The sequence below is a fragment of the Gopherus flavomarginatus genome, chromosome 2 (assembly GCF_025201925.1).
Source record: "Gopherus flavomarginatus isolate rGopFla2 chromosome 2, rGopFla2.mat.asm, whole genome shotgun sequence".
NCBI classification, from domain to species: domain Eukaryota; kingdom Metazoa; phylum Chordata; order Testudines; family Testudinidae; genus Gopherus; species Gopherus flavomarginatus.
This window is the reverse complement of record NC_066618.1, coordinates 218,325,724-218,346,613: the sequence shown is the minus strand read 5'-3', so window position 1 is coordinate 218,346,613 and position 20,890 is coordinate 218,325,724. Positions and strand designations below refer to the sequence as shown.

The 20,890-nt window shown below is 36.5% G+C and overlaps 1 protein-coding gene across 10 annotated transcripts in view; it reads left to right on the top strand.

Moving 5' to 3' along the window:
• ZNF521 (zinc finger protein 521) overlaps positions 1-20,890 on the top strand; it is a 281,730-nt gene that overhangs the window by 3,217 nt on the left and 257,623 nt on the right. For 6 of the 10 annotated variants that reach the window (XM_050941929.1, XM_050941927.1, XM_050941919.1 and 3 more), the window contains 2 exons: positions 14,991-15,050; positions 20,146-20,325. The exons of 1 other annotated variant lie outside the window; for it this stretch is intronic. Coding sequence is in view for 6 of the 9 variants with exons in the window: in XM_050941919.1 (XP_050797876.1) it covers positions 14,991-15,050; positions 20,146-20,325 (240 nt within the window). In the remaining 3 variants the exon portion in view is untranslated. The remainder of the gene's footprint in view (positions 1-14,990; positions 15,051-20,145; positions 20,326-20,890) is intronic. 3 more of the 10 variants (XM_050941928.1, XM_050941921.1, XM_050941922.1) reach the window with 2 other exon arrangements.

The following is a 20,890-nucleotide window of genomic DNA, read 5'->3' as shown; positions in this document are numbered from 1 at the left end:
TTGGTTGTGCATCCGTTTAGTTTTGGACTTCCCTAAAGAGGGTTTATTTACATGCCCATATGATTTTTATGGCCCATAAGTAGGGCATCAGTTGGTCATATTTGTAAGATGTTAGAAAAGTTGAACTGAACAAATACAGAGTTGGAATTACAAATCTAGTACAGATTAAGAAACACAAAATGAATGGGAAAATAGTTTAAATTGTTCTGTCAGAATAGAACCATGTTTTCATCATACTAATTTATATGAGCATATGTATGCAGAATGAAAACATGTTTTTTCAAGTGCCTTTCTGTAAATAACACTTAAATTAACTCAAAGATTCAGCTTCCGTTTTATATGTAGGTCTGAGCATAGTCTGCTTTTTGTACTAGTAGCCTAAGGTTCCCTAAAATGAGCAAATAGCAAAATCCTAGATTTCAGATGGAGTGGCTTGAGTTTTAGTGATAGTATACTATACACTTAAGAAACTGTTAAATATTTAACACAGATACAGTGAAGAAATGTGTATCGTGCCATATTTGTTATTTCTCCATTAAAAATACAAATAGTAAATCAATCATCATGTGTAATTATTGCAGCAGTAATTATTCTTAAGAAGCAGATTATCATTCTTGGTGGCCTTTGTTCAAATATCTGACTTTTTTCATTTTCCCATTTTATTTTTCTTGAATGGTGTCCATTTTTGGGTGGATTAGTAATCTGAGGACAATCTGATTGTAAGATTTCTAGGTGGGATAGCAGCATGAATCAGCTGGGAAGTTTAAAGATTATTTTATAGCCTTTAAATTGAAAATGCTGTGTCCATCAAATATTTCATCTTAATTTTTTATGAAGAAACAATAGCTGTGAGTAACATTGCAAATGTTGTTTGTTAGAATTTCAACAGAAACCTAAATGCAACATTGATTTTAGGTACCTTTTAATGATTAGTAGCTTAATCATTAGGAGAAGCAAGATCTGTAGTTTAAAAGTAAACAGTTTTTCCAAACTATTTCTCATCTAAATTAAATTATTATATACATCTATGTAAAGAAGCTCTTTAAATTCATGAGTACTGTTTCCATGTCTAAACAAAACATGAGCTACACAATAAATTTGCAATTTGTCATGTACTTAGTAACTTTTTCTGATGGAAAAAGATTTAAAAGATATTTCTGATATGGCTGTCACTTTTGATAACATAATTTGAAACTTGTATCTTAGGGGAATAGTGACACAAGGCAGGTAAATACATAAAAACAAAATGACAGTTGAATTTTGGGGAGTTTGTATGTTGAATGCATGAAAGTAATGTTCATTAGAAATGGTGGGTGTTAACTCATTTATGACTAAATGTCTTTTGTTTTTTGAAAATATACTTGTGAATTAGTTTTCTTCTGTTTGCTTTTTTCCTCTTTTTGGTTTGCTGGTACCTATAGTCTTAGTCTAATTATCCTAGTAACTCTTGCTGACAGGTACCAGCTTTTGACATCAATGAGAAACAAGGCAGGGTAAACAATAGCTACCCACTCTCCCAACATTTTAAAAACAATAAAAACATTTACCTGCGGATAAGGAAGACTGTCGTTGTTTATGAAAAGCTGAATACCATGCACTTGAGGGATATGTAAATACATGCTTGGCCATAGGTGAACAAATAATTCTCCACCCAGAAACATTTAAAACAAGATTTTTAATTTTAATATCTTAAGTGACTTAATCTTTAAAAAGAAGTTAAACTGCTAGGTTGTTTTAAATATACGTAGAATCAGTTGCATCAAACTTATCAGTATTGACCTATATTTCATTTTGCTAGTTTATTTATCCCATTTCTTGTGATTTTTCTGAAAGGAATCCTTATTGTATGTGTTCCATGTGATCAAAACAATCTTAAATACATACCTAAAAAAAGGGAGGGGAAGTAGTGCAGGTCAGCTATATCTAAGTGTGAAAGCTACAAAACAAGCCAAATTGCAAAGGAGAAGATGATGAGGGAGGACTGGTCATTTATATTCCTTTTTAAACTCAGAATGCTTGAGGGCCAGAATGCCCTAAATGTATTTAGGATGCTGAACTTGGGACCTCCTAAGCTGAGGAGGCAAGGGATAAGGAGCAATTCAGTTGTGTCTTGTTTAAATTGGCTTCTTGAATGGCTAACGCTTTTGTAACTTGGCACACTCTAAGATATCACGCTTAGGTTACTGACCCTTTTTCTTTCGCTTGGGGGTATTTGTTTTTTCTTCTTAAAGTTCTTTTTTTTTTTAATCAGAAATTATTTGTTTAGAAATATATGGATGCTATGAAAACGTAGTCATCCATGTCATCTGTGGGAGGAAAAAAAAAACAGATATTCATTAGCGAATTTGAATGAAAAGGCAGTCCTAATGTATCTTTAAATCCCATCCTTCTCAACCAAAGTCAGGTCATATCCATTAGACTAAAGTTGTGTGTGAAAAATCGCTAGAAATTGTAGGTGTTAAATAAGCCACCACAGGGTGCTGGTATAGTCCCACAAATTTAATAGAAACATTGAACTCTGAGGACTTATTTAAGCATTTTTCTTTTTCTTTGTCACTTCAAAATGAATTTCCTGGTACTGATATTTAGTAACCCAGTTTTATAATTCTGTGGCTTAATTTATTAAATGTTTAGCTCCTAGAAAGAAGAGAAGGAAAAAATGTGCTCACTGTACTATATACATATGTTCTGCCTAAAACGGGCATGTATCTTGAAACGATACCATGGCAATGCCCTGCATTTCTTAGAGTCGTGCCCTCTTTTGAGGAAAACCAAGGTACTCTTTCCGTCTTGGCTGCCTTTGCAACTGTAACTTCTGCAAAGTTGCTAGCGGATGAAGATGATCAATTTCATCCCCATATTTGTGTGTAATTAATGTGACTAGTTTTCACTAATATATTTGAAGCAATAATACATTTCTTGTATGTGAGGCACAGATGTTATGGCATACTGGTGTTTAAGGTAGAAGATAGTGGATTATTGTAACAAAAAGGTAGCTATATTAGTAACAATAGTTAAGAAAGAATTTAACATTCAAATCTCCATCAAACAGTAATGCTTCTATTTAATTTCTCAGCTAGCTGAATGTTTATCACCCCCACACTGCCCAACCTCTAAATTACATGGACTGGATGTTAGTTATTAGATTGATTATAGTCTAATCTGCAGACAGTCTAGCATAAACAAAAACAGCAATTACTATTGACATGATTCCTTTGTACTCAACTCAAAGTTTTAGTATGGCTGGTCCAAAGAACTTTTCCTGAAATGCCTGGTTTCAGGGTCTCAGAGGTTCTGGAATAATCATCTTATAGGGAGGGAACAAAACATTCATAAGATTCCACTTGGTCTGAAAAGCAAAACCATTTGTTTTGATGCATGAGTGGATTGTTGGCTTTTATTTGGCCACCCAAAAAGGGCAAATATTAGATATTGAACACAAAAGCATACATAAAAAAATCAAATTTCACAGGGATTTAAAATGACCATCTTATAATGTTATAGTACAGGCTATTTATAGTTAGACTTTTTTTGTCTTGCCAGATTATTCCCATGTCTGATTTAAAAAAAAAAAGATGTTGCTCTCCCCTTAAGTAATTCTCATTGACGTGGCTAATGTTTATGACTCACTTTATCAACTTCAGGATTACAAAAATGATATTCAATTGCTTTCTGGGACCAGTGCAAGTCTATTGGACCATTTCTCAGGAGCAGGTGAACTTGTATCTTGGAAACCTTTATCTATAAATAGTTATGAACTGAACTGTTAGTTGCCATGAGGCTGAAATCTTTTTAGATAAAGATGCCTTAAAAGGACTAGAAGTATGGCTTGGGTTTTCTAGTTGCAGCTAACTCTTGCAACAAGAGAGGCTCTTAATATGGAGATGTGTAGGATAACATGTTCCACCATGATCTAAGATTTGTTAAAAGGCTGTATGCTTTTCTGTAATTCATTCTGTGTAACTAGTTTAATGGCTTTAATTTCTTTGTTATGAAATGGATGCCTCTGTATTGAAATCTCATAAATTTTGTAAAAAAATCCCTTTCTACCTTTTTTTAGTTAAGTGTTTGTAAATGAGAAAAGGACTTAAACCCCCTCCCTCTCCAAGCCTGTTAGAATTTCATGTAAATATCTTCTGGATTAAATGCTTTTTTGTTTGAAACACTGATTAAGAATGTGGTATGAATACTGATATCTCAAGGAAAAACTTCAACATTTGGGCAGGTCTACACTACAGCCGAGATTGATGCTCTGATATCGATTTGGTGGGTCTAGAAAAGACCCGCCAAATTGACTGCAGATTGCTCTCCAGTCGTCCCCTGTACTCTACCCCTGATGAGAAGAGTAAGGTAAGTCGATGGGAGAAAATCTCCCGTCGACCCCGCCTCCCCCGTGGCATTGAGCCCATGGTAACTTGACCTAAGGTATGTTGAGTCCAGCTGCGTTATTCACATAGCTGGAGTTGCCTAGCATAGGTTGACTTACCTAGGTAGTGTAGACATAGCCTTTATCTGAAATATATTTGGAGTTTTCCGTAGGATCCTGGGTACTGTCAAAAGTCAGTATTAGTCCCACTGGGTATGGGGAAAATGCAACTTTCTTATCCTATTTCAATTAAAATCAGAATTGTGGTCATATATATAAAATTTTATTTTTTCCTCTTGGAGGGACTAAATTTTGCTCTAACTGAAGTTGAGGTATGATTGATCTGTTGGACTGTGGAAAGCTGCCTGTCTGGTTTTAAAAGTATTGTGCAATGCTTTTACTACAAAGCAATTGAAACGTAAGCATTCAAGTTGTTCAGTTGTTCTCTTTATAATAGTCAAATAGTGTAAGGGAAGCTTTTAAATAATTCTAAATCATTATGCAACACTTGGCAAAAGATGACAACACTGTGCAACACTGACAAAAGATGAATCTCTGAATACAGAGTTCAGTAGTGGGTTTTGTTTTTTGTTTTAACTTTAATTTTAGGCAACTTGGATTGTTAGCATGCATCACATTCCACTTCAAGTATGAGTAATTATGCTAGTTTAGCAATTATTAGAGATGAAAGAAATTCTGTTAGATATGAATCCTCCTAAACTTCAGTAGCTTTAGTTTTAGCCAGGATAGTGATCAGGCAGTAGTTAGCCATATGCCTGGGGACTATGCTATAGCAAAAAAAGATTGGGCTGATCCTGGGGGTATTTTTATTATAACACATTACAATTAGCATTTTCATTCAGTCCGCCTACTTTCTTGAGTTTTTAGTCTGGTTACAAAAATTCTGCTTTCAGTTCTTTTGTGGCATATGTGTGTAAGATGCCTTTAGTACCTTCATGAAAAGAAGTTGAAATCAGGAATATTTTTCTCCAATATTACAGTACTAGTTAAAATTGTACAAACTCTTTTTTACCATAAAAGTTGTTTTTTTGCATTCCTTTACTATTTTTGAAGACTTTTTTACTCCATAATGCTGAAGTAGAGGAAGAAGAAAAATGTTTTTCAGGATTCATTTGTTATGTGGCCTGTATTCTTCTGGGATGTGCATAACATTTATTTTCAGTGGAGAGATACTATAGATTAAAGAACGCCCACTGTGCATGATTTACAGCAGCTTTTTGTTCTTACACTTCAATTTCTTTTACTATGTATACTCTTAAGTACAGGAGTCTTGTCAGTTGTCCACATTTTAAAAACATCCTGAATCCTGCACCACTGATATTAATGGCAGGTGTCATATTCCCGCACCCCCCATTGACTTCAATGGGAACAGGAGAGAGGGCTTACTGTTTCATTAGTAATTTATCTGAAATATTATTCCATTTTTAAATAAGTACAGTATCTTTCAAGGTTTGACTCCCCACCCCCTTCTTGAATCTCTTAAACCCTACAGTATACTTAATTTGATGTAGTACATTTTTATTATTTTATTTATTTATTTATTCTGTGGTGTGTGAATTGTTTTGCTGTTTAGTGATACTGCATCACTTTTTTCATTATTGGTAACTAGAAAGAAATGTGTTCAATCTGGCTGTGCTCGCCTTTGGTCAAAGAGCCCTAGGTGAAGCAGGATTTGACACCTTTATATCCTACTAAAAATAAGCACTGTTGGGAAAAATATTCAGAATTTCAGTGTTCCCCCCCAATTTTTAGTGTCCTGGATCTGGAGTAAAACTTACAGCTTCTTTACCTCAGATTGTATTTACCTGCTTAATGAACATTAGAAAACAACTTCCCTGATGGCTGATTTTTGAGAGAGATTTTTATTTTCCCACTCTGGATACTTCTGTAAAACTAGAAAGTTTCACTTTCCATTGTTGACTCATTAGTGTCTTGAAGGGATTTAACAGGGAAAAACTCCTTTCATTGTAAAATATTTCTTTTACACATATCAGATTAAGTGACATTATGAGGCCTGCCCTTGATAAGGCAAAGCTATATGTTAGTCAACAAAACATGCTCTGGCTCTGAAGTATATTACCCTGGGGGGGTAGGGTTATGGGATTTTTTCCCTAATGGTGTCAACATGTTTTCTAACTTCTGATAGTACCAATGTGTGTGATGGGCTTGCGGGGGTGTGTGTGTGTGTGTGTGCGCTTTATCTCTTTTAGTTATTCTTCACTTCCTTCTTTGCAATTGTGTTCCTTGGAATCTCTGATCCTCTAATCTCAGAACAACAGGGACTTCAAGATGTATGCTCAATGCAACTTTTTATCATCCTAAAAATAAGTGGATGAAATGGTTGACTATTGGCCTTTGTGTGTGATGTCTGGGAAGTGGTTGGGTTATGCAGTTAAGAGCCAGAGCATGGGGAAAAGATTTATGTCTTGTGATTTAAGGTGAAGCTGTTGAATAGATTCAGTGGAAAAGGCTAGTGAGCCAAATACAAATGTTAATCAAGAGAGGAAGGGGAGTGAGCACTGAGTACTTTTCTTGTTGCAGAAAAGTAAAAGACAAGAATGATAAAAGGAAGAACAAAAGGTCATGTACAACATCGTAAAACAAAGAAGTGAATTCTATGGAAGCAACTCTCTGATAAACATTTAGACAAAGAACAACCTAGCTCATTCAAATTAATACTGAAAGAACTGGCCTTTTGACTAAGATAAATGTGCATCCATTAGTTTAATATCTATAGTTTAGTATCTATAGTTTTGCGAATGGAGTCAGTGGCCAAAAAGTCTAAATCTTGTTGCCTGAGATTAGGCACCTAAGTAAGTGAACTGACCGTTCAGAGATGTTGAGCATCCACAAAGCTGTAGGTACTCATCGCTTTTGACAGATCATTTTTTTAAATTCAGTCACCTAGGTTTGAACATTTTGGCCACTGGTTATTTCTGTTTCTAATCTCTGTGTTCCATAAATCAGATTGCTTCAGGTGTGCTTTTCTTTAAAAGAGTTCAGCTTCTTGTGGGAAACATTTAATTAGTCCCCCTTTTTCCTAAGTAAGGATGCAGGTAGAGGCCTGCAAAAATAACCTAAATTCTTAATTATGTCCCTCTGCCCATGTACCATATAACTCATCACTTATGCCTTACGGAAATTACTAGAGAGAGAGAGAGAAAAAAAACGTATGCTTTATGTGTAGCTGTAATGTACACCTCTACCGCGATATAACGCAGCCCAATATAACACGAATTTGGATATAACGCGGTAGAGCAGTGCTCCGGGGGGGTGGGGTGGCCTACGCACTCCAGTGGATCAAAACAAGTTCAATATAACGTGGTTTCACCTATAACGCGGTAAGATTTTTTGACTCCCGAGGACAGTGTTATATCGAGGTAGAGGTGTATTATGTGGAATCTGAACTCTGAAACCATTACTATTACATAAAGGGCTTTGTAACTGCTCAAAAAAATTATCTTGGATATTCTTTTCACTTCTTGATTTTTATCGTGCTGGACTGGTTATCTATAATTATGTTCTTGAAAGTAAATAATAGCTTTCAGCTAAGTGTGGCCACTGAAGGGAGGGAGGGTTGCCAAAAGGTCTGAGTACTGGACTTGGGACTCCTGAAGCCAGTTCCTTGCTCTGCCAGTGTCTTGCAGTGGTCCTGAGAAGTGCTGATTTTCCTCATTTCCATTGACTTCCATGGGAGTTGGGGGCACTCAGCAGCATGCACATATAGGCCTGGAGTGAGCTTGAGGAAGTCACTTAATTTCTTGGAGCCAGATCCAGTTGAAGTAAATGAACTAAATACAGGGAAAGAGAGCAAAAAGGACTCTTTCCTCTCCCACAGTCTGTTAGCAGGACATGGAGCAACAGAACTATTAGCTGTGTCTTCTGACAGTACAGCAAATCTGTATAGCTATGGTCCCACTGGATGACACTGTCACTCCCCAGTGACATTCCCATACCCTCCTGCAGGATGTTTTAGAACACTGCTTGCAGTGTGCAGGGGTTCCTGTTTACATTGCATGGACTGCACCCAGTGGGAGATCAGTGGAATTGCAGCGGTTTGGCTTCTTTTTGTATTACTGCAAAAGGGGTGGAGTAAAGTGAGAACTTTGTCCTCAGCACCTTAGTTCCGTTATCTGTGAGACTATATAATAATGCCTCATAGGGATGTTGTGAAACTTAAAGGTTATAAAAAACTTTGAGATTCTTGGATGAATGGCACTTTCTAAAATGCATAGTATGGTTATCAACTTACTAACAAAAACAATCTAAAATATAGTCCAAGTGTTTCTTCATCGATGAGAGATTAGGGAGGCAACGTCAGTACACAAAACTGGTCTAATTGCCTTGAAAACAAAATAGGTTCTAAGTTTAGAAAGACGCTAGAATTCTGTGTGGCTGGAAGGAGTCTCTGTTCTGCCTTTCTCACCCATAATATTCCATAGACTTGACTGTCTCCTTACATGATTCAGTGTGTCACATTGGGACGCTGTAATCCTTGAATAAAGAATATGAGGGCTGAAAGAGAACAGTCCAAAGGGGCATATGTGTGTGTGTGTGTGTGTGTGTTTCTTTTAAATGTGCCTAACCAGAAGGGTTATCTTAGGTACTGTCTAAGAAAATATTACTGTTTCAGCATAGGAATAATATTGTCCAACCAACACAGCTGAATTGGGAGCCACACTGCTCCTAGTTTAGCTTTTATACAAGAGTAACTGAAAAAGCAGCTCAATAGAGGGACAGGCTGGAGAGGGGAGTATGTAAAATGGATATGAATGTCAGGAGGGGTTTGTTGCAGCCTCTGTATGTAGGAAGAAGAAGGTGTGAGGGGATGAAGGTTGGTAATAATAATGAGCATTCAGTTCTATTATTTTAAACAACCCCTTCCCCCAAGAATCCTTTACACTTGTAAGTTGTGCTTTAAGAAAATATCATTACATTACAGCTTAAAAATAATTGGAGGCAGGGTATGCAACTAAACTGAACCTTTCCTTCCTTTTCCAGTGTTATCTCAAATATATGTCTATTTGTTGATAGGATTATTACTTTTTAAAAATTGTTTTAAATGGCACTTGAAATTTTTCTTTGGTACAGTAGAACCTCAATTTTATGAACACCATTCTTCACAAACAACTAATTATATAAATCATTTTTTGGTGTGTGTGGGGGGAATCATACAATGAAAGTGCTGTCAATTAAAGAACAAGTCAACGTTTCTTCAGATTCCAGTGCCTTCAGATTCTGATGCCGTTGATGCATTGGAAATTGCTTTGCAGTGGCTTGAAGGACAAGAAGAAAGTGATGCAGTGCACCATATTTCAAGTTCTGCACTGTACTTGTTGTAATTTTGAGACATTTGATTTTATGAACTCCTCCTCAGCCCTCCATTTTAGTTAATAAAAGAGGCCGCACTCTAGTGTATATTTAATGGAAGTATATTGATACTGTTTAAGGTGGTTCAGAAAATTAGATCTTGTCTGATGTTTGATCAGGATGGTTACTGACCGGTAAGAATGCAAGATGTCTTAATACAGTTTTGCAGTGTACATTATATGTTTGCTAACCTCACTGACGAAGGATTGTATTGTCCTCTCAGAGTCACATTTGTTACTTTCATTGACACCAGTTGGAGTGAGAATATGTGTTTGTATCTATGTCTACAGGGAGAATTTGGCTGAGGATGACTTTTAAGGAAAGCATGAATGGTGTAGAGGAAGTGGAGAAAGAATAAACAAGAGGAACTATTTTAGGGTGTGATCCTGCAATTAACCCCTCACTTTATTGATTTCAGCTGGCATTCCTCATACAAATTAAACCTTTTATTAAAATATGTTCTAAAGGCATGGCCTTGCAAAGTGCTGCAAGTCCACAAAATCCTTTGAATGTAAATAGGATTTGAGAGGCTCAGCACTTCGCAGACCTGAACCTTAAATTTGCCTCTGCTATGTGACTAATCTACCTGATCATATTAAATATCTACGCGTAGGTGGTGGCAATAAGTATCTCTTCTTAGTTTGTATGTGGACATGAAGAGAGAGGAAAAGCAGAAAGATACTTCCAGAAATGACAGTAATTTTTAGATACTAAAATAATGGCACACATGTTTTATTTCTGTTCTGTCTGGGTAGCTCTGTAAATTGTATATTGATTATGCTAATATGGCTAGTGCCTCTTATTTATCTGCAGATATTATTCAAACATGTAGATGGAATGCATGCTTTATAAAGTAATCCTCAAAGGAAGAATACTTTTGTGGAAGATAAGATTTTTAAATTCAAGTACCAATGTTAAGCTTATGGCAAGTTATATTGAGTTATAGGAAATGCAAAATATAAGTGAAATATATATATTGTAAACCAAATCTTCTCATACCCCTTGCAATCTTGGTTGCTGTGTTATATTTTGTTTTGTTTCACATCCCTTAAATAAAGTGTTTTTAGGAAGGGTATTAAATCAATAAGTCTGTTTATAGTTTATTTTGGGATATGCGGCTTCTCTTGCTTTAACAAGCTGAAAAGAGCCTCAGATGTTCAGGGAAGTATGTATTTTCTCTCTTTTTAATTTATTAACCTACCCATAGTAGAAGAAAATAGTCTTTTTTTTCAATTATCTGTAGCTTGTATTTTGTTATAGTTTGTAATAGCTCAAAAGCCATAAATCATAGTCTCTGTTCTCCATAAAGGATTTCTACTCAGTGAAAATGCACCTTTTCATAGTACTCTCACATTTCTATTTTCGTCCATTCCTTTTTCCATATGAGGTCTCCCCAAGCATGCACCACTGTTGTCTGCTTCTACTAACAGACTGACCCTTCCATGTGGGGTAGCCCGGTTAGTTAGCAGAATATGTGAATTCTTCCACTGTTAGCTTTATAAACTCTCCTCCACGTACATAAGCTTTGTGACAATCTTCTAGGCAGGAGGGGTGAAATTCTGGTTGGCCAGCAGATGTTGCAGTAAATTAGTGGGAGGTTAACTCTGCTGTCAGAATCTATGGGCCAAATCTGTTTGTTCCTCTACTTAGTGGCCTCAGAGAGACTATTTACATAAAAAGGCAAGTATGATTTAGCCCTAACAATGTTGGTTTTTCAAGTTTCCTAGAACCCTCTGAGTCTGGGCATGCAAGACAGTCTGAATTCAAACCAGAGTATTTCCAGGCTAACAAGTAGCTCTGCCTCTTGGATCGCAAAGCTCAACATATATCTATCTATATTTCATATATCTATATCTCTCTACATATCCATGTGTATATATAAAAGTTCTTGTTTAGAAATGCATTTTTGTAGTATTAAACTTTACTGCAAAATGCTGTTATGAGTCCAAACCCACCAGACTTTATAAAGGTGAAGACAACTGAAGTACTGGAATTCTATTTTCCCTCACTGAGATCTTTTTAAAAAAAAATTATATGCAAATAGAATTTTCTGCAATCAAGGAGTGCAGTGCCACAATTGTTTTGGTGAGCGATTCTTGTTTAGAAACACTTTTTTTTTTTTTAATTTCATCATGTAATTGTATAGTAGGGAATTGATGGTTTATTGCTTTAAGTAGCTGGCAATGTTCTCTGATCTAGTTAGCAAAGAAATATTTCCACCACTAGCAAAACAGGTGACTCTGCGGTCATAAACACTTAACTGTTCAGACAAAATATTGTTTCTCTGAAATAATGTCACAAAAGTATCTAGAATTAATATTCAGCCATAGCAGCATAACATAACATGACTGGAAACACAGGCTTTAGCTCTCCATATGTCCTGATGTTTCTTCTTTTATTGGCATTCAATTACTTTTACTATCCCGGAGTTCTCTCTTCTTATGGTAGGCCATGCTAAATACTTTACTTGTTTAAAAAAAAAAAATCTGAAGAAATCAAAAACTCTTGTTCACAAATATAATCCTAGACTATAAAACTTTGTTTTTTACAGTATTAACTAGAAATATTTGACATAGGCTGCTGCTGTCCACATATCTTCCTATACTTATTTTTAATGTAGTTTGGTAGCCAAAAGCTTTTTGTCTCATTAGTATAAAGTGTAAAGCCCCTAGCAGAGGGATATTGTTGAAAATTGCTTTTGTTTATTGAAAGGAGAAACAATGCTTCAGTTAATGCTTGGGGAAGTTAACACTGAAGTTGAGTATAAGATACAGGGTGATGTTTATCCAAGTGAGTTTAACATGGTATGATAACTGGAAGTTCTTCACACAGTGCACAGTCAACTTGTGGAACTCCTTGCCTGAGGGGGTTGTGAAGGCTAGGACTATAATAGGGTTTAAAAGAGAACTGGATAAATTCATGGAGGTTAAGTCCATTAATAGCTATTAGCCAAGATGGGTAAAGAATCATGTCCCTAGCCTCTGTTTGTCAGAGAGTGGTGATGGACAGCAGGAGAGAGATCACTTGATCATTACCAGTTAGGTTCACTCCTTGTGGGGCACCTGGCATTGGCCACTGTCTGTAGATAGGATATTGGGCTGGATGGACCTTTGGTCTGACCCAGTAGGACTGTTCTTATGTTATGTTCTTATGAATGACAGTGAAGGCTGATGTTCTTATAAAGAGGCTATGAGAAGACTTAATCTGGTTCCTGTTTAGTACTTTGTGGCTACAGAATGATGGACTGGACTATCATTACCTAATGTAGCAAACAATTTTTATTAGTTGGAGGAAGAATCTGGCCATGGTGTAAAGGAGAGCTAGTTGATATTTTGTAGGCTAACTCTATGATGAAGGTTCCTTATTCTAGGGCTTTTATTTTTGTTCTGTTCTCCTCTCTACCATATTTTTCTTTTCAAAGGTTCATCTTTCCTGACAAATATGTCAGTCTAGTTGACTGTTATTGGCAAGTTTTTTATGCCTGTTGTGATCTACTTGGCTCTTTTGTGACTAAGAATCCATAAAGAGCTTGAACAACAGTTTAAAAAAGATGCTAACCACAAAGTTACCTGCTAACATGCTGGTCAGAAGTTTCCTTTCTCTTTTTTAATGTAACATGTGTGGAAGTTGAACTTTGATAATGTGCACACTTCGGAGTTCTCATACAGGAGAGTCTATTTCTCCAGAAAATATTTAAAAGCTGGCTACTATACTAACAGCAGTTATTTTTATATAATATACTATGGTACATTTACTAAAAATAAGCTCTTTTGAGATAGTCTTTAGGTGTTTTTACGTATTAATTTTCAAAATTCTGCAACTTGCAATGTGCCTGTCAAGCAGTAGTGCAAATTAACAAAATTTTGCTATGTATATATGTCTGCCTCCATTAGTAAGGGGAGGTTCTGGTACCTCTGCTGATGGAAATAGTCAATGCATTTCTGCAGAAAGATTTAGTCCTCCAGTTTACATATCTTAAAGGCAGAAGTGAAGACCTACTTAAAGCAAAACAAAACAAATCTTGTTAACATCCTAGAAGGCTACTGTCTGCTCTCTAAATTTCCCTTTTTGGAAACAGCTGTTGGGAAGGTCATTATATATCTTTTAAAAATCTCATTATTTTTAATCCACTTTCATGATTTTTTTGAGGTCTGCCCATGATTTTTTAATACTTGGTGATGCTGTAAATATGAACTGTCCCCTCTACACTTTTTCCCCACTGGAAGGGAGAAGGAACTCTTTTTCTCTACTGCACCTTCAACTCAAAGATTTCTCACCTTTGGGAGCGTAATAAGGAAGTAGTAGTTCTGCTGCTTGACTCCTCCCCTGCTTTCACTTTGGTGGGTCATTTTCTGCTGTGAATAGCTCCAGTGCCTGCCTCTGCAGCACCCTAAAGCTTCCCAATGCAGTTCCAGAATGAAGCTGACATGATTCTTGTCCATTTTACTCTTGCCCAGAAGGTTTTGAATAGTCAATCTGGCGAGAGTGGTGTGTGCTTAGGGAAGCTGTGAGCCATAATAAAGATGCCGGCATGGTCTGTTTGCAGACTCAGTAAGACAGCACTGTGTTGGTTCACGTTTGCAAGGGTATCTTTACAAGTGTAGTATTCGCTTTTTTTTCTTTTTTATCTTAAATTTAGTGGAAATTAATGGTTTAGCACCCACACCGCCAGAAAGAGCTTCCCACTTACAATATCAGGGTTGGAAGGGACCTCAAAAGGTTGTCTAGTCCAACCGCCTGCTCAAAGCAGGACTAATCCACAGACAGATTTTTGCCCCATATCCCTAAATTGCCCCCCGAAGGATTGACCTCACAGCCTTGCATTTAGCAGGCTAATGCCAAACCACTAAGCTATCCCAATGTAGAGTAGGTGAGTAGAGTCTTGATGTCTTGTCTTAGTCCCTAATTCAGTTAGGTAACAGAATACCTGTTTTAAATCCACAGTACTGTGTCCCAGAGGAAATTTGACTTGTTTCTTAATCCATGAGATCTCTTTGGTCACTCTGCTGTGCAGAAGCTACATGCTTTTGGACAAGGTGTGGTGCTATGATCTGGTTTGAGGTTTTGCAGCTTGCATTGGTTCTGTGCTAGGCAATGTTCTCTTGCCCTGTTGCACCAGCATTACTGGCTTTCAGAACTGAAACTAGGGAGATGACGCATGAGTCATTTCAGCTACCCACCTAACATCTTGTGTTTTTTTGTTTTTGTTTGTTTGTTTACCTTTTCCTGGCAGTAGAAGAAAATGAAACGGAGGACCAGCAGGCGTGTGTGGGACAGATAGCCGCACAGACTGGTAATGCTGAATTCCTTCATTAGTGCTTGTTTGCTGTTTTACAACAGTGTGAGATTTATTTTTTCGAAGTCTGCTCTCATCTTATTGAATTTCAACTTCGAATGCACTTCTAAAGCCCAGGAAAAATAAAATCTCACTTTTCAGTGTCAGAAAATAGAGAATATTGCTGTTTGTAGCGTATCCAACTGAAAGGGAAGCATTAACCTTTAAAGTCCAAGATGGTTTATCTGCAGACAAACTACCACGTGCACCCACAAAACCCAACCCCAAGCATCCATCTTCATGAAACTATTATGTGTCTTGGGCTAGTTATTTTATAAATGATTATGGTATCCATTCCTTGTAATGATAGGGCATTTTTCCTGTTATAGTCTAATATGATTTCTAGAATTCAAGAAATGATTATTTTGTTTTTTGTTTTGATTATGGTCCTGGTCCTGCAAACAGTTATATAAATACTTATTCATGTGGGTAGTCCCATTGACTTGACTGAAGTTACTCTTATAAGGCCTCCTTTCTTAAGGGTTCTCCAGGTTGATTCCTAGAATCCATGGATTTAAAAAAAAAATAAGAATTTATAGGCAATAATTTGATTCCTTTTTAGATTGTAAAGAATACTTTAAAGCTATTAAGTGAGTACTGTATACATCTTGTTGTTAATGTTTGTTGCAATGCAGGTGAAACACTTGCATTTAATTTCTTTATTTTTAAATAGAGAAAGGAAAGGTTCTCTAAATCACAGGAATGAATTTATGCCTAAATTATTGTGTTTTTTTTTTAACGTGAGAACTAATAAATGCCGTATATATTTTCAAGCAGAAAAAGAGTGGGCTGTAAAGCTGAAGAATAATATGTCAGGAAATGATCCAGTTTTCTACTGTTTTTATTTTTATTTTTGTATTAACTCTGAGTTGTTAAATAATCTTTAGTGCATTCATTTTCATATTACTAATTTATCTTGTCTTCTGGTATCTTCATTGTATAAGAAGACATTTATTTATTTATTTGGCTGTCACAAGAACTTAATGCTAAAAATTCAACAATAACTCCAGATATTTCTGATCCAGACAGTGTAGAAGGTCCATACTTTATCTACGCTGCCAGAAGTTTTTATAGTAATACTTTGTATCTAAGCTCTGGCTCTAACCATTAAATGTGCTTTTTATAGAGTACCAAGTTATAAATGTAGTGCAGCTACGGCATATTAATCTTACTGCAGAGATTTAATGAGGCAGTTGTTTTGCGATGGACACTATTGGGAGCAGAAAGCGACATAGTTTTACTTTACCACTGAGCTGCAGAAATATTCCTTGCCTGGTAATAATTATAACCACATGATCTTAGTTTTCCTTTCTTTTGCCAGCACTTTTCCATGCAGAAGTGGCTTGGAAGCCAGTGAAATGGATTGGAAACTGGGCAGTTTTCATGGTCGTTTGACATTTTAGCTCTGATCAGCTATGGATCCTTGTTGCATAGAGAGAAATATGTAAGATGAGTTTCAAGAATACAGATAGCCTTGCCCGTCCATTGAGAGGCCTTTTAGATATTCATTACTTTTACTCGACTTTTATATGGGTTATAAAAAGTAAATGTGGTGAAACCTCATTTTTACATGGACAGGATGGAATTTCTACTGGTTGGCCTTAAGCTGATCCCATACTAGAAATTAATTGAAGTCCATGGGTTTATTGCAGCCAACTCTTTTAAGCCAATGCAGTTTTTCATTTTCCCCAAAGTTGCAGTTTTATTAGACCAAGTTATAGCAATAACATCCCTCATGAGGAGGAGGAAGAGGAGCAGGACAGAACCACCTGTCAGAGAACATAGTTATGAGAAAATTGTACTACTTTTAATTTCCACTTACTGATTATGTTAACATTATTTATAACAGAAGACAGGCCTTGATATTTTTTTTATTGTGTTCATAAGTTGAATGTATTTCTCTATCGAATCTAATCTTCCTTTCTATACTAGATAATTAGAAATGTAGTCTGTAGGTCATGTTCAGTTGCAGACATTGTAAGGTGGGGGTGGGGGGAGGCTAGAGCCGTGTTTGTTACAGATGGTAGTGGGGCATGGCTGTGGAGTTTACAGAATTGACAGTGGTAGTGTTTGGGATGGAGATGTATGAATAGATGATTGTAGTATTTGTGGCTTCTTTTGTTGCAGATGTTAGGATGAAGAGGGGTAGTAATGGTACTTAGATGTACTTGATGCAGTCTGTTTGAAAGCACTAGCCTTAATTAGGAGGAGGTAAAGCTACAACTGCATTTGAATGAATATTGCATTTATGAACCAGGTTTTATCTAGGCTCACAAGGAGCTTTTCAAATGATGGAACTAAGCATGTGTGCAATCACAAACATACAGCCACCTCTAGGGTGGAAGACAGCTGCTGTTATGATTTAGAAAACCATCCCACAGACTCCAAGTTATATGACCTATTTAAAAAAATATATATTTTTGTGCTGGTGTCTCTCCAAGAGACCCACAGAGAGGCTGAGACTGCCAGAACTCATTTCACAAGAGCATCATAGGCTAAAATTGAACCTAGGTCCCAGAGGGTCCCCCTGAAGTGTTGACCTAAAAACAAATGTGCCAGTTGGCTAGAGCATGTATTCTAAAGTTGCCGCAAAAGGGAATAAGCTTGACTGACTCCTGTCCCTGTAGAGTTATATCTGTGAATGCAGAAGTAGAAGCAAAAACATTTGTATTACTGTTAAAATTATTCTAATTTTAATAACTACTATCTAAGTAGTAAGCTTTGACTTGAGAAATTCTTCATGTTTTTGTGTGCTCAGGTGTGTGTGTGTGTTGTGGTGTTGGATTCTTGTAAAGTGCCAGTATTCATAACCAATAGGTCTTGAATTCCTCCCTCCCGGCCTCCTTTTTTTTAAAGCATGGTAGTTAAAGCAGAGTCAGACTCTGACCTTATTTTAAAACAAACAGGTCTGTAAACTTTATGTGCAGCATTTAAATACTCATGTTAAAATTCAGACCCAGTGCCCACATTTTCCTGAGTGCTGTCAGTTTTATGAGATGAAACTGGGAGCCTGAGCTGAGCAACTAACAGTATGCAATATGCACGTGCTACTTTCCAACAAGTGTTTAATGATGTTGGGGTCAGTTTGCAAGAGTTAAGACAATTATTTCTTTTCCTGAACTGCTTGTAACCTAGTGGTATTTTAACTACTCTGTTAAGCTTACTGAAGAACTTGGAAAAAGTTACTGGTGCACAGGTTGTTTAGATCTAGCTTTTAAAAATGGCAGAAGAGCTTTCCTAGGTTCATATGGTGTCACTTTTGGCAGTGTTAGTTTGCATACTACTACTTAATTTGGAAGTAGCTGCCTGAGTTAATGTTCTTCTTCTAGCATCAAGAAATTTAAATTTGTAAGAATCTTGCCATGTATGTAGGTGTGGTTTAATAGAGCAAACATACCCATTCACCACACTAATTTCTTTCACTCATTTGTTGATGCTCTACAATATAACTCCCTTTAAAAACAAACCTTGCCCTTTATCCTGTCAGAGAGATTCTTCTGGCTTAGCTCATGAGCCACATAGTGTGAGGAAGCTCACTTAATGACAGGTCTGTTTCATTTCTGGTTTATGCATAAGTATCCTCTATCATTGATAAATGATTTGAAGGGCAGCAGTGTTTATTGCAGGTTTCAGGGAGCTGTTAAGAGCCTTGACACTTGGGGCAGATATAGGGAATGGTTGGTATTAGTGGCAACTGCACCATCACAGACATCTCTTTGTGGAGGAGTGGTGGTGATGACTTTTGTAGCAGACAGAAAAGGATTAGATGCTAACTGAACTTCTTTCTCTGTTTTTATTAAGAATTCATTTTTTCAGGTGATCTATTCTAGCTGCATAAGGTGAAGCGCTCTCAAATGTCTGAAAAGCAAATGAGGCTGCCAAAATGGAAAAAATTGGTGAAATGTGTGGGCTCCTTTGTACACTGCCATTTTAATTTTTATTACATTTGTTGTATTGTGGTTCCTGAGAAGAACAAAGGAAACTGCCGGTTTGCTTTATTGGAGAAGTGTTTTGTTTTATTTCTGTCTTTGGGGGAAATGCATAGTAAAATGGGCAAAAAGTAGAAATAGTTAAGGCACCACCGTGTACTCTTCCTCAAAAGAAGAAAAGTCACTTCCAAATTACTCTTCATATAACCTCATTCCAGCGTTAGTCATTTACAGAGCTGAGGTAGTTCAATAAATTGTATGGTTCCTACTGTGCTCAAGGAATTTGGCTGAGATCACCTGACTCATTTAACTTAGAACCTGATAGTGGGATCATGCCTGCTATTTTGGGGTTAGAACTAGCTTGTCCCACTGATTGTCAAAACACTTGTTATCATCCCAAACAGACAAAGGTGTCCTTGTGGACTAGTTATAATTTATAACAGTTTCAAGCTTCCCATGGTCTGGCAAAACAAGGAATCCATCCTACTTATTCTTTAGTTAAATTGTATCCAAGCTAAAGCACATACATAGAACTTTAACCCAAATCATAGTTTTTTCTGTAGTATTGTTTTACATCAAATAATAGAGAGAGAGAATATTGAGTCTGGCTTATGAAATACAGAACAATTTCATCTTTATGTTATTCAGTTCAGTTTATTTTAATCTTTTATTGAATGCTGGTAATTTCCTGTGAAATGCTACAGTTAACTGTGAAAAGAAGCTTTCCTAAACTCATTGGTTTTTTTTTTTTTTTTAAATTTTCATTGAACACTGTTTAATTGTAAAGGTAATATGTCACTTTCTTATAGTGATCAAAGCCCCTGGATAATCTGTGAAAAAATTGATAAAGTTAACACTGAAGTGTGGGAGAGTTGTTTGAAAGGGGGAGAGTGCTGTTGTTTGAAGGTAGAGGGGAAATTCCTTTCATTATCAAGAATAGAAAAAAAGTTAAGGAAAGAGATTTCCTCTGCTTATTTAGAAATAAAATCTAAAGTGTATTTCTCCTGTACAGCAGGCTCATGCCAAATTTATTTCTGCTTGTTGGTAACAAGAAGAACCAATCTGATTTTTAAAAGGATCTGTTCTTAAAAGCCCTGAGGTCACAGTCTTGATTTTTCTTTCAGATGCTAACTGTAAACTAGAAGACAAGGCAGAAGATGGAGAGGTGATAGATTGTAAGAAAAGGCCAGAAGAAGGGGAAGAGTTAGAGGAAGAAGCTGTGCACAGCTGTGACAGCTGCCTCCAGGTGTTTGAATCACTGAGTGATATCACAGAACACAAGATTAATCAGTGTCAACTGACAGGTAAACAATACTTATCACTTTGTGGCTTCTTGCATTGTTCTATTTCTGATTCCAGTTCCTTTCTTCAGATTCACCTCCCTCCCACAAGTTGTTTTACTCCTACACTTGAATGCTTAAGCCTTAGCTGATGCCCATCATTAATTCTGTGGCAAAATTATGCTGGGAACTGGTGCACCATAAATTTTGTTCAGATTGGATAATTACTGCATTCACATCTGATTTAAACTGTGCTTTAGCTTTTAGAGGGCCTGGCTACGACTCTGTTTTCCAGACTTATAGCATACAGTTTTACGTGCTTTTTGACTTAAATTAAAAAAAAAATTATGACAACCGATGATGCTGGTAAACGGGTTTCACTGCAGTTGGATAATGGATGAATTCATACAATGGTGGGCTATAGATCGTGATCTGATACTTCTTTGTTCTTAGCTGTTACAACAAATGAGCATACAGTGATCAATAAATGGAGGTTGAGGGGAATAACAGCAAATTGTTAGACTATAAATAAAAATGCAAACATTAAGTGGCAGAATTGAATGCATATTGGACACTATTAACTTCTCAC